Below are 14,358 nucleotides of genomic sequence, written 5' to 3' on the forward strand. Positions count from 1 at the left end.
AACAACAACAACTTTTACGTTCCTAGCCAGATAATTGTTTTAATTTTTGCTCTATTTAACAAATAATTGATAAAAATAAATATAAAAATTTTAATCGTTGGGTACCAGTAATAATTATATACCAATATACAGGTATAAAGGCATGCTTATGCCCAGATAGGCAATCTACTTAGAGTAACACTAAGTAACAACATATTTTTTATTTATATATTCAGTAATAGAACTATATATGTTGACACGTAATAAAGTACAATTTTACTCGATAAGAGTCGGTGACGGTGTCATAATATAAAAATGAAAATTTACGTATAACTATACTTAATAAAATCTAAAAAAATCACGATCTAAGTTCGTTTTAAAATATAAAACTTTGCGCAATTTTGGCTCGCGGTCCAAATTAAAAATATTCTTGAAAAAGCAGAATAGCATACTACTAACCTACAAAGGAAAAGAGGTCTTTTTACACGTAGTTCAATCTTCAGCATTGCATTTATGGTTTTCCTACGTTAGTACTATTCGAGTCACCTATAAGAGAATGTAACATTTACCTGTACTTTTAATTAGACAGAAGTGACAGTGACTCACATAGTCTAAAATATCCACTTGCTTTTGGCTCTCAATGAGCTAAAACAGCTTTTGCTCTTCATATGACATATTCGATTGTCATAATATTCTATTTTTATATGACTACAATAAATATATACAGCGAAAATTAATTTTTAAGGCGCTTCTATATAAATTAAACTAACACGTCCTAAAATTTATGGGTAAGGTGTGATTGTGTGTACAAGGAGAGAAAGGACGTAATGTATAACTCCTCTGAATTACTACAGCATCTTTAACCCCTTGTTTTTTTTTATATCAGTCTACATGGTAGAACACACTCCTCTCTGGAACACAATTACTTAGGAAGACTTTTATATCAAAACATACTTTTTATCGCAAATATAAAAACTCGCTTAATTGTTTCCAAGATAAACAAAAAAACTAATGTTGTGAAATGCTATCCATTTTAAAAAACCCTGGAACAATTTAAAAATGTTTAGAATTTTCTACACTATTTTTGCCGATAAGGACCAATAATTTTGAGAGAATACAAAGATAGTCAAAGGCAGCAAGTAAATATATTCTAGAAAATTTACTACTAACGGGATTTACTACAAGGACAGTATAAGGATTTTCAATATTATGACTTAAATAACCTAAGTTGGGATACAAAGAGGGAGTTCAAACAAGATGAACTGCTTAAAAAACTAGACACTAGGTGAAAATACTAAACTAAATGTAAGTAAAACGCTAAATAAACTTATACGAGAAAAACAGTACAAAAGCTATGAAAATATTTAACGCATTAACATTTTCACAACACTGTTCAACCTCTAGGGCTATGTGATGATAAGACGCTAACCAGATGATGTTTACAATTTTCATCTTGGTCATCGAACTTGCGATCCCGTACACCACGTCGTAGATTCTGGTGACTACATGAAATAAAGTACATTTCCCAATATCTACAGTTTTCGTAACTTGCTCTTCGTCCTCCGTGAATTAACCACACTCTCTCCAGGATTAAGACCGGTAGAATTCGCCTTTATATCATAATATGATTTCATCCTCGTTTTTATCATTTTCTAGGTGAAGTTTATTCCATACCTCTTCATGCGCCATTTACAAATGCTAGATGTAGATGGTTAATGTTCTCTACAATGGTTTCAGCCATGTTTATCACCGAAGACAGCTTTTGCCGGGCTTCTTCCAGTTGATTCGTACATAGAAGAATGATATATTTGAACAAGAGTGGTTGTATACAGGTGGCCCAGTTGATTTGCTAAGAGTTTGTCACAATTTTCAAATAGGTTTCAAAGTGCGATTAAATCTTTCAACCATTCCATCAGACTGAGGGTGTAAGGGGGTTATGCGGGTCTTATTGATTCCCAGCAACAGGCCTACTTATTGGAATACTGTGAGTCAAATTTCCTGCCTTGGTCTGAATGTTTCTCTCTGGAGACACCTAGTCGGCATGTCCAGTTCTAGAACAGTAGTTTAGATATTGTGGTTGCTTCTTGGTTGGGAATAAGATAAGCCTCGGGTTACTTACTAAAGTAGTCCATAAGGAACAAGACCATATCGATTTCCGGAGATGCTAGTACGAAAAAGTCCTGCTACGTCCAATAAGATCAAATAAGCTTGTAGTTTCCGAGATTTGTTAGAAATATTTTTCCATTCTGGCTTTGAAATTTATCGAGACCTCAGTTCATAAATAAAGCCAAATACTCATATTGTCATATTGATCATATTGAACCTGGATTAAACTAGCTGCATTATATTAAACTCTTCCGAACTGTTAAGACCAATACGATGACAAGTAAGTATCTCTGGATGTTGTTTCAATAAAAGACTATCTTGACATGTTTCAATGCAAGGTCGTTGATAAAGCATTGCAGTTTTGGTAACATTCTCCGATCCTATGTTCTATTGTAAATTGATACTCTTGTAGACGTTGAAGCCACCTGGCTTCCTTATTTCTTCTTCAGGGTTCTTGAACTGAACCAGCTCTTTTAGAGAAGCATGGGCAGTCCAAAAGATGAATCTACTTACTTTTGATAAATTACTGCTGCCACTAGTCCTCGTCTGCTCACACAATAGTTTCTTTCCGGCTTTTCTAGTGTTTTACAGAAATCCGCTATCATTTGCTCACCAACTTCATATTTTTGGTGAAAGGATGAGCTCTAATTCCAACATTGCTTGCATCCGTATGTAAAATAAAAGTTTCTTCAGGTATCGGATTCATTAAAATTTGAGTTGTGCGTCGTGCCCTTTTTAGTCCGTAAAACGTTTGTTCATAGACCAATTAAATACCATTTTGTCCACCGTGAGCAAATGTGAATTAGGTCTTGCAAGGTTAGCGAAGTTTCTTGCAAATCTTTTGTATTATATACAAAGGTCCAGAAAGCTTCTTGTCTGGTGTTCTTTAGTGAGTTTTGGCTAATTTTCTATTGCTTCTATCGAACGTCTTTTTGAAATAAGAAATATTTGTTGTCTTTTCTTATTCTTCTGGGAGTATTTTTACCTGCCAGTATCCATTATTCAGATGAGTGTTGAAAACGATTGTGAACCTGTCCAGAGTGTCGTTAACTCTTGGTAGGGAATAACTGTCTTTCTTGGTAATGCCATTCAGTCGCCGGCTCGTTCACTCCTTGTGTCCTCATTTCTTGAAGCATTGAGGAAACTTCACCTTGTTTAGCTATCGGAATCCTTCGAGGTGCTTGTTTTATCCAAGTTTTGTCTCTTGTGTTAATTTGACGCTGCACCAAATCAGTACTTCCCAGGTCATGATCGTGTAAGAAAAATACATCTTGATTTTCTTTAAGAAGACGTCGCAACTTGCTACTCTGGTCAAATTGGCAGAAAATGCGTCAAAAATTTTACACGATTGGCAACCTAAATAACCTATGTTGGGGCCTAAATCGGGCCCCCAAACAAGATAAATAACTAGAAACTAGATACTATAGGTGAAAATAAAAAACGGAACGTAAGTAGAAGTAAATAAACTTATATAATAAACTTAAATTACAAAAAAAAACGACGAAAATAGTGCACAAATTATGAAAATATTTAACGTATTTACATTTTCATAACAGCATATTTCATGACAGTAGCATGCAGTGCTTTCATTTTCAAATAGGTACCTGGTTAGTTTTTACCTACTGTTTTAATTATATTCACTAGTTGATTAGGTCGTTAGTTCAATATTGAAGGAAAATGTTGATAACAACTGCGCTACAACAACAGTGCGATATATTTTAGTATCAATCAGGCAAATAGGTTTCAATAATCAATTAGGTTAAATTGCCTGCAACATACGATAGCTTAAAAATAAAATATTAAGTACAGGATGCGATAACAAAAAATGTATACCTTATTTGTCAAACGAAAATCTAAAGATAATTGTGTTTATTGTCGGATTGTCGCAATAATCTTCAACTGTCACCGTAATATTTTGTGACTGTTAGTAATATAAAGAAACTTTAAATTTTCTCGCAAAGCCCATTCTGAATGAATTTTCAAAAAATTAAAAATTCCCATACAAAATCATTCAGGCCGAGTAGGTTTTTTTAATTTGTATACTACATAAAGATCTATATTACATAATGAATGTCTATAAGAAATAAGGAAACCTGGAGCTTCTGAGACTAATGTAAATTTTTCGGAGATGGCTTGCACATTCATAACCCTGATAATAACTGCGCCCAAAATCTTTTGCATTATTGTCTAAATGGTGCACTTGAGAATTGGAAACCCCAGTATCTAAATTAAAGAAGTTTAAATACTGATGCAGAATTTTTGGAACGCCAGTGCTTACAAAATTACATGTCGGGTAGCCCATAGGTCTTATATCTAACACTGATTTTTGAATATTGATTTAATATCCGGATGTCTGAACAGTTTGGATTTCACGAAGCCAAATAGAGATGGTGTGATTTCTATTCTTCTTGAACTCTACAGCAGATTTTATTCTGATGGTAATGGTGCAGTTTTCGGTGTTAAAGCAGTCAACTAGGTGGACTCTGTGATAATTATTAGAAAGATATAAGTTTCATATGTTGGCTTGACTCCTTTTGGGAAGATCGTGCTCAGAGGAGGTTCCGACGTTGTTCAGATAAACTAGAAATTTTCATCTGACTGCACCCGGACTCAATCCTATTAGGGCTATTATGTTTTTTATCTAGTAATGATTTACCACTACTATGATAAATTGATAGGTAACAATATTTGCAGACGCTATCAGCAATATAAAGTATGTAAAGCAATGAAAAATTGTCCTAGATAAGGATCTTAAATTGTACTCTTTGGTATAGAAGACGAATGCTTAAAAGTATTAGTAAGGCCTATGAACGTGAGATGATCGTTAAATCTTTTTTTGTATTTTATCCCTTTGATAAATAAATGCAGGGTAATTTTTTATTTTTTTTCTTTAATTTGATTTTCCTTTTTCAATGCTCTGACCTTAGTATCAGGTTGTAACTTGTTGTGTCAAATGTTGCTGTCAAAAAAGTGACAGTCTTTTATTTTGGTTTTGTGTTGTGATTCCGAACCCTAATAGGTTGTTGTGAAATTGATTATTTTCACAAGGCATTAAATATTAAGACAGGACAAGGATATTCCAATCATTTAATTAATTATACATTTACAGTTAAAGCATACATTTGTTCCATATTTGCTAAATTTCTGTTTATTAAATATTTTGTGATTCCTTACTAAAGCAAATACATCTAAATATGGGTTTTTACCAGTCCTTTTTTGCAATCATCTTGTTAACTATTGTTACAAGTAAGTAATTATTTGCGGTGGCTTGACGTTCAGTTATGCAATTGAAAATGATTGTATTGTCAAATATGTTTTAATGAATTACAGAAAATGAATGTTTTTTTTATTTAAAGTTGCAATATTCACTGGCTAGCCTTAAGTAATTGATCTCATGCCTTATTTCGGGGGAACAATTCTGCTGCTATGTTGTGCCCCTATTTGAATCTTATATACAAATTGACCTTTTATTTAGCACTAATTTTTCATTCTAACATTGAACATCTGTATGGTTTTTACAGGATACATCGAAGGTTTCTGGCGAGATTGAAGTCGCTCAGTTAGTTTGTTTTAAGTTTGTCATTCTCTTTACAATTAAGAAATGTTTTATTTTGATTTCAAAAAAATTCCAAACTTAAAGATTTTAAAACTAATGTTGATTAAGTGTGATATTGGTGGCACAAATTTGTGACAAAATGTTGGCTCTGTAGCAACAAGTTGTGAACAGATTGTTCAAAAAAGCTCATAAATCTCTTTTTGCATTATAAGTATTGGATGAAAAAAATTATAAGTAATAAATTTATGTCTAAAATGATTTTGTACTTTAATGTTGTATGTGCAAAATCTTTCTACCTAAGGAAGAAGTATACTTAAAGTCTATATTGTTGTGAAAATTCTTCAAGAGTTTAATTGTACATTATGTCAATTGTTCAATTAGAAAGTAGTCCCTAGGAAAGTATTAAAATATTTACTATGTTTTAATTGGGACTTTGGTTACATTAGTAAAAACTGGAACTAGCCTTATAATTTTAGGATACTGATTACAAGGAATAATCAGATTACATGGGGATTTTTAGAGCTGCAGGTACAGAGACAGCTTTATTCAATTTAAAACCTTAAGAAATACAAAATTTGCTGCAATTTTATTAAATGATTTATTTTGTTAATAATTAAAAAAAAATATCTGCTTTCATACAGTTCCAAGATTATACTACCAAAACAGAGTGACATAGCACTTACTATATTATAGACAAACAAAAATTCCTAGCAATGGTGATTTTAGTGCTGTTTTAGTTTTTTATTATTTTTTTTGCTGATAGCCTTTTACTTTTAACATTCTACCTGATTTAAACAGTAAGCAGTAAAGATTTCTTTGATTGCTCAGCATTTTTTATATAGACACATTTTTTAATTTTCAGTTGCCTACCCTGTTCAATCCCAAACTGATTCAGAAATATCAAAATTAGAAAAATACTTATATGATAGATGCCAGAATGGAAAACCTGGTGATTTTGAAAAGTTACGCACAGACGTATATGAAATGTATGAATATATGAAAAAGGTATCACAATTATTGCCGAATGAGCGCGAATATTTCTGCAAAACTGAGAGGCCGAATTTAGCTTACAGAGCTGAGCAAATTGGAAAAGATTTTAACAGTTGCATGCCTAAGGAAGAGAAATTTTTTGGTCAGTTTTTTAGGGACAGTTTTAATGGTTATTTGCACTTTTTGTGTCATAACCATGGAGAATATTCCAGAAGTGAGTAGAAAATCAAACCACACAACATTATTGCTGCATATATTGAAGCAACTAAACTAAAAAATAATTCGGTTTAAAGTTCCATCATTGTAATATGATAACTCTTCTTTAAAGGTACGATGATGTAAAAAATTAGCACCAAAAATCTCACTTTTTATACAGAACAATAGATATATTAAATAATAATATGCTTGTCTTTTAGGATTTTTCAGTCAAGAAAATACCCAATGTAGGCAAACAATTGCTCAATCAAACAGCAATGATTTGGAAAATTGTATGAATAGAATATTTCCTCCATCGAAAGGTCACATTAAGAAAGCAGAACTTTGCGAGTAAGTTTGTTATCAAAATAAATTAAAAATTATATTTTAATATCATAAATGCAGAATCACCATTGTTTCTTGTATCTGTGTATGGACAGTTTCAATAAAAAAATAATATTTCTAAGCTAGAAAGTTTTAAAACAGAAATAAAAGCAATTTGGAAAACTTTAGAATCAACGTTTGTTAAAATAGTTTTAATTTTTTTTAAACTGTTGTTTTAACTATTTATTATTTCAACAAAATTCGAAGAACATTTGTAAGTTGTGCTTTGTTTGACCAAAGAAAATTTTTATATACATTTTGTGTTTATGGACACACACTGAAGTTACATAATTCTTAAGATGAGAAAAATTTGAATTCTGCCTTCAAATTTTTCTCATTTGTTACTCATAAGGAGTATTTTGTTTTACGCCCTGAATTTCTTTTATTAACGATTTTTATTGAACAGCAGGTTTAGAAATCCCTTACTTGTCGTTTTTATTTTATTTGACAATTGTTATATTTAATCTATAACTTTATGCTTCTTTAAGTTTAAGAAAAGGTGGATTCGGAATGTCTCCCTATATTGATGAAGTTGAAATTGATTTAATAGTATCATGGGTAAAACTTATGTATAGTAAAATTATTTTTACTTTATAATTATTGATTCCATCAGTATATTTACATAATTTATGTTTTCAGCGATGTGACAGTGCTTCGAAAATGCTTCTCTCAACTCTTACAAGTATATTGTCCAAACACCAGTGATTTGAAAAGATTAAATGAAATATTCTTTGACAATATTGAAAGACCATGCAACGGTGCTTTAACTGCATTTATTAATAAAACAGCCTTTTTTGGATTAGTATTTTTTACTCTAGTTTTTAATTTAGTCAGGTTTTAAAATGTCGTATATTATTGGTATTAAACTCAAAACTTAAAAGAGAAAAAAAACAATTTGTTACCACATTTTATGACGGATTTATACTTTATTACAATCCAGCCATTTAAACACATTTAATTAAATTTTTGTGTCAAAAAATCCATATTAGGTAAAACATATTTTTTGGTCGAGTATACCACTTTAAATATTTAGATAATGATATTTCTGACATTATATACATAGACTAAAGGTCTAATTATTATTATAAGAGACTATATTCTTTTGAAATCTGTATTTTGTTTTAGTGTGAACGTTTTTTATAGCATATCCTATTATATTGTATAAAGCTATTTACTCAGTTATTGTTACTGTATAATATTGTTTTTAGATCTTTAGTTAGTTTTAGAGTTATAACATTTTTCACTAACTAACCAGAATTTCAAATTAATTGGACAGAATATTAGCTAAGTAAGTGCAAATTTTATTATTAATATTTTGACAATAAGGTGTATGGAACAATTTGTGTATAAAATCTTTAAGCACTTAATGCTGCATTTTTTTGTAATATATAAAATAAATTAACAGGTATGATACTCCATAAAACATCAATTTCTTGCTGGTTAGGTTATTTGAACTCTTTATTATTCCATATTATATTGTCACCTCACTCACATATCTAAATCCTTTTATAATTCCAGACTTATCAACATACTATAAATGTTATTTTGCCTATATTCTCGCCAATTTCGAAAACTTTTATTTATTGTAGTATTAGTAAGACCCTTATCTCTTACACTCACAAAGTATGAAAAATTGCTAATTTGTTATTTAAAATTTAAAAACTGATATTCTATCATTTTTCAAAAGTAGCTAAAATTTGTGATATTAATGTTTTACTTTCTATACTACTTTTTTATTAGCTTTATTTTATATCGAATTTCTTTTATAGACGTATTCTTATATTTCTAGGCAACTTCTTAACCCATATCCACATATATAAATTATGTTTCTTGTACATTATTTGATTGTTTTGTTTATAATAATAAAGCTTTATTGGATGCAGGTTAATATAATTATTGTTGCAATTTAATTATAAGCTGAGTTTTTGAAAATGTGCATGGTGTCACATTTTCTAGTCATTTGACTATTGTTTATCCCTAGCATAGTATTAATATCACTGAATAAAAAAAATACTCGAATGTTTAGTAATTTAAAAATAAAAAGTTCATCTAATTATCTTGGATAAATTTTATTGGAAATAAACTAATAAATATCTACAAAAGGTGTTTTACTTGTTTGCCTAAATTAATTGGCAGCAACAGCTTTTTTTGCTAGAGCTTCTTGTCTTTTAACCCTCAGACGGCGTTCTCTCTCGTATTCTTTCATTCTGATAATAAAACTAAAAAAAAAGAGATTAATGTTGGCCAAACCATCCCAGTTGTCCTAAATCAATTATCTTATAATTGATTTAGGACAACTGTGCTGGGGAATATAAAGAAGACCACAAAAAATCTGTATGTATTTTATGTCTAATCTAATTGTTCATTATGAATAGAATATTCAAAAAAGCTATGAATATGCATCAGACCGCAGGAAAGTTTGAAAATAATTTTTATACCACTTTAGATTACTTTGAGAAATTTGCCTTATATGCCTTGCTTGTGACTGTTTTCTCTTAAAATAATAGTAATATACCAAATTAGTAATTATTAATTAAAATGAACTCCAAATGTATTGTGTATTGCATACTTATTCTAAACTGGTTGTAGCTCCAATTTAATAAAATAACTGCAAAATATTAGAAAAAGCTTCTGAATTTTGTGTACAAAAAATGGTACATTTAAATAAAAGATGTTTGGTTAGGGTAACACTAACAATATTTAAAAAAAAATTATTGTACTTACTCATCATATTTACAATTAAGATAATCATGCTTTTCGTGTGAACATTTCACAATCCATGGAAATTTCTCTTTATAGCATGATCTGTAGGCAATTAATTTATGTGCACAATAATCTCTATCCTCCAATGGCAATTTCACTGATATCATTTCTGCCTCTGTAGCCACCATTTCTAAAAGGTTTAATAACTTAAAACCCTTGAACTAAATGTATCTTATTAATCTTGGCTGTAAAATGTTTAAATTTATTTGTCATGATTAGATTTGTTTGGATGATGATGATTAGTTTGGACAAAATTTTTAACCAAGAATTATTTAAAAACCTACACTAAATTACAAATTAGAAGTTAATCTCTGCACTGGAAAAAAGTAAAACAATCTTCATTAATTTCCTCAGTAATGTTAGCTTATTAACGATTTTTGCTTGCTGGATGCTACATAATTTATTGGATAATTGTTACTTGAAAATAATGATTAATGAAAATTGTTATTCAGGCACTCTTTAAATTTAGACTTCTCTAAAGATTTTTTTTAAATATTTAACTTATCCCATATTATTATATTTTCCCATAACTTGGTGATTCTAACAGTGTAACTGAACAGTGATTCCTAAACTATATGAATTAATTTTAACACATAGATGATGTATTACACCCCTCCAACATGGATTCTGTAAAGGTAGATCAACAACTTCCAATCTCGCAATCTGCCAAAACTATCTAGTTTCTGAAGTAGAGAACGGAAATCAAGTTGACTGGATTTATACTGATCTATCTAAAGCATTTGATGAAGTGCTTCACTCTCTACTAATCAAAAAAATGATTGGAATGTCCAGTAGTTATCTAATGTGAAGCGTCATATCTTAACCAACAACAGCAAAGGGTTAAAGTATGAGTTTGCCAACCAAAAAATTAAAGGGTGACCTCTGGAGTGCCGCAAGGATCCTATATTGCCCCAATTCTCTTCCTTCTTTTCATTAATGATGACACTTCATGCTCACTACAACTTTCTAAACTTCTCCTCTATGCTGATTTTTTACTGAATTTTTTAATACCACTGATCAGATCATGCAAACAATAAGCTTCAATCAGATCTTGATCACTTTGTTTCCTGGTGTTTTCTAAATGGTCTTAATATCAATGTGTCTAAATGCAAATCTACCAGTTTTCATAAATCTCAAAACACAATCTTGATCATTTACTTTATTAACAATATTGCATGTCAAAGCATGGTCATAATTCTTGATCTGGGAGTAAAGTTTTGACCTACAATCAGCAAATTGACCATCATAGCCAGAGGACTTAGATTGCTGGGATTTGTCAAGAGGAATGAAATTTGTCAAAGTAAATTTCTGAACTGTTTGCTTTTTAAGCATCATTTTCCTTCCACAGGCCTACCCTAGAGAAAAGAAACCCTAGAAAAAGAAAGGAAGCCCTAGAGAACAGAGAAGGAAAATTTCCATAGCCAGACTATATACATCAACAGACTTACTCACAACTACAATGGCTTTTTCTCAGAATGTGATATATTTGTTTTCTCTGCAGCAAGCTTTAAAAGAAGAATAAAATTTAATTTTTAACCAGAACTGTAATGGATTCTCTTAGCAATAATTGTTCTAATTTTGTAACCAAATACTCCTTCATTTTATGAATTAATTGACTGTGGGTATATTTATGTTTGTCTATACTTTTTGTTTTATTTGATTACCAATCAAGTGATCAAATAAATAATTAGTCTTTAGTATTTTTGTTTGTATAGTTACATGATGTTTTTAAATGGTAATTATGAAGCTTAGTATGTCAAAGAATTAAAATAAATAAATAATTATAATTGCATTATGATGCAATTTCTTTTGTTATATAATTATACTCTGAACTTCAAAAAATTGAAATACATAATGTAGTAATGACAATTTTTCCGGACACACTAAACTAATTAGTATTATTAAAACAAAATGGCATCTGTCATATAAGATGTCTTGGGGCAAAAACAATTGCATCTATCAACTATTAAGCATGGAGAAAGTTTAGGAATGGTTCTTCATTTTGGGATATGGTATGGGCCAATTGCACAGAACAAAAGAATAATGAACATAAGAAATAATGGATAAATTTCTATATAGAGATGCAAGATGTGCATACAAACTATATATGTAATTTGTATCAATAATACAAATATTTCATAGCAATAATATCCTAAAACATTGCTTGAAACCAGTAAAAATCAACTACCTAATCCAGTCCATGTAAAAGATGTGCCAAGTGTTTGAGGTAAAAGTGAAATTGTTGGTACCTAGTTAATAAATTGATTGAAAGTTCTTTAGATATAATTGTTGCTAGTATCTTGTACGAACTCAAATTTATTATTATATAATACAAAATATATTATTAAATTAAAGGTTGTTTAGATGTGAAATTTTATATAGGTATGTAAAATTGAACCTACAATTTTTTTGTCACTATAATGTTGTCCAAAAATGTATGGAATGATTATTACAAAAGCTTAAGCTTTAAAGCTCAATTATTACTTCCATCTCTTGACTTCAGTAATTTCATTTAGTTTGCTTCCAACTTGTGAGTTTTTATACAGTAACTTAAAATTAACTTTTCGTTATTATCCATATTATTTAAATCAACTACCAAATTCTTCAAATTCAAGTCTGGAATATTGTATAATCTGCCAAGGCGATTCTAATTGGAATTTTAAGATTTTACTATATCCAGCTTTAAATTTATTAAATGGCTTTCACCCCTTTCCCTTAGTCATGATAATCTTACATTTAATTGTAATATGCCTTTGTTGACAAGTGATTCCAAAACAAGTGTATTGCAGTTTGAATTTTCCAATCAGATTATTTATGGATCTGTCTATCATAATTCGTGTAATTAAAGGTAAGTGTTTTATTTTTATAATTATGTAATTAGAAATTAAATATAAATAAATCAAAGACATGACATACAATATAGCTTCTTGGAATGCATACAAAAACATCACAGTAATCTAACCAGCGCTGTGTTAAGGAATCCTGTCTTAAGGAAGATTAAATATTTCAACAATAATATAAATTAGATTTCCTACCTCTTGGTTTTCGACCATTTGGAAAGCCAAGCAATGGATCAAATGTTGGTTCCTCTCGGGGATCAGGAGAGATTTCAGGATGGAAATAAACGTCAATCCCGTTTTGCGGGACGTGTCCCATAAAGTTTCCCATACTAAGTACGTCCTTTTGTTCACCAAAAGCTTAGCTTACTAAATGGTAGAAAAGAAAATTAAGATATTAATTCAATATCAGCTGGATGAAAATATAGGGTTAGGTTATATAACATTTGACAAATGACGTATATAAGAACCCGGGATTAAGCTAGTTTCTCACGGCATGTTTCTCTGCGAGTCTTGTCGCGCCAACAAGTCGCATCATGTTTTTGGGTTCTCACACTAGTAAGTCAAAATATGTTATTATATTATAGTTATAAACCAGGAACTTTTCAAATTCAAATAGTTTACTGATTTTTTGTTTTATGTCAAGTCGAACTTAAAATCTAATAGACTAAAAAAGATACACATATACAGGGTGTCTCTGAGGGGTCTGTACAAAGTTCTATCAGATGCAGTACAAGTGAAAATAAGTCGATATAAGCTACCTGGCCGAAGTCCAGAATTTGATAAAAATCAAATTATGTTAATTTGTATTATCCTGAGCAACACAGCCACTTCCCTCTTCTTGATAATATTCAGCATCCAGCGTTGCTTATTGCTCTTTTCAAATTTCACTTTTTTTTTAATTTGGGATAAGAAATTAAAATTTATTATCGGTTTAGGTGTATGTTTTAGCAAGGCGCCATAAGCGGGCATTAGAATACAGTTAAATTGCTACAACTTTTTTGAGCCACGGTGTATGTCACTTTTTGGTGAAAAAATCTTTGCTTCCACATGTTTTAGAATGCATTTCTTGTAGATTGTAGACGTCACTAAAATCAACAGTTTTCGAGAAAAACGCATCTAAATATGATGCAAATTGTAAGGTTTATTACAGCATGTAAATTAGAGTAAGTCGAAAGCTGTTATTAATTTTGTTCTTTATTTTTTAAAGATTTTTGCAAAAAGCTGTAAACTCTTAAATAATAGTACAAACAAATTAGAGAATAGAAGTATATAATTTTAAAATAGTTAATTTATTTAGAACTGCTTCAAAACAGATTCAATATGACCACCACCTACATGCATGCAAAGATTAATCCTATGAAAATTAATCTATACTTTTTACAGAATTTCTTCATTATTTCTAATATGATTTAACTCATCGCCACAGATCTTTATTATTAACAAGTATTGAATAAATCATTTGCTTTAAGGTGCCTGAGAAGAAATACTCCATCGGTGTAATATCAGGAGAGCATGGCGGCCAATTTACTGGAGTGTCGTTACCCC

The 14,358-nt window shown here is 30.2% G+C and overlaps 2 protein-coding genes across 2 annotated transcripts; one reads left to right on the top strand and one right to left on the bottom strand.

Moving 5' to 3' along the window:
* Positions 1 to 5,076: 5,076 nt before the first annotated feature.
* On the top strand, positions 5,077 to 8,372 carry LOC126741467 (uncharacterized). The gene is made up of 4 exons (XM_050447880.1): positions 5,077 to 5,331; positions 6,504 to 6,845; positions 7,048 to 7,177; positions 7,850 to 8,372. Exons 1-4 carry the CDS (start codon positions 5,280 to 5,282, stop codon positions 8,049 to 8,051), a joined length of 726 nt encoding a protein of 241 aa, XP_050303837.1. The 5' UTR covers positions 5,077 to 5,279; the 3' UTR covers positions 8,052 to 8,372.
* Positions 8,373 to 9,263: 891 nt separating this feature from the next.
* On the bottom strand, positions 9,264 to 13,259 carry LOC126741468 (NADH dehydrogenase [ubiquinone] 1 beta subcomplex subunit 7). Its single transcript, XM_050447881.1, has 3 exons — positions 13,009 to 13,259; positions 9,935 to 10,103; positions 9,264 to 9,429 (listed from the first exon to the last, which is right to left on the bottom strand). Exons 1-3 carry the CDS (start codon positions 13,139 to 13,141, stop codon positions 9,336 to 9,338), a joined length of 396 nt encoding a protein of 131 aa, XP_050303838.1. The 5' UTR covers positions 13,142 to 13,259; the 3' UTR covers positions 9,264 to 9,335.
* Positions 13,260 to 14,358: the final 1,099 nt, after the last annotated feature.

The sequence above is a fragment of the Anthonomus grandis genome, chromosome 10 (assembly GCF_022605725.1).
Source record: "Anthonomus grandis grandis chromosome 10, icAntGran1.3, whole genome shotgun sequence".
Lineage (NCBI taxonomy): Eukaryota > Metazoa > Arthropoda > Insecta > Coleoptera > Curculionidae > Anthonomus > Anthonomus grandis.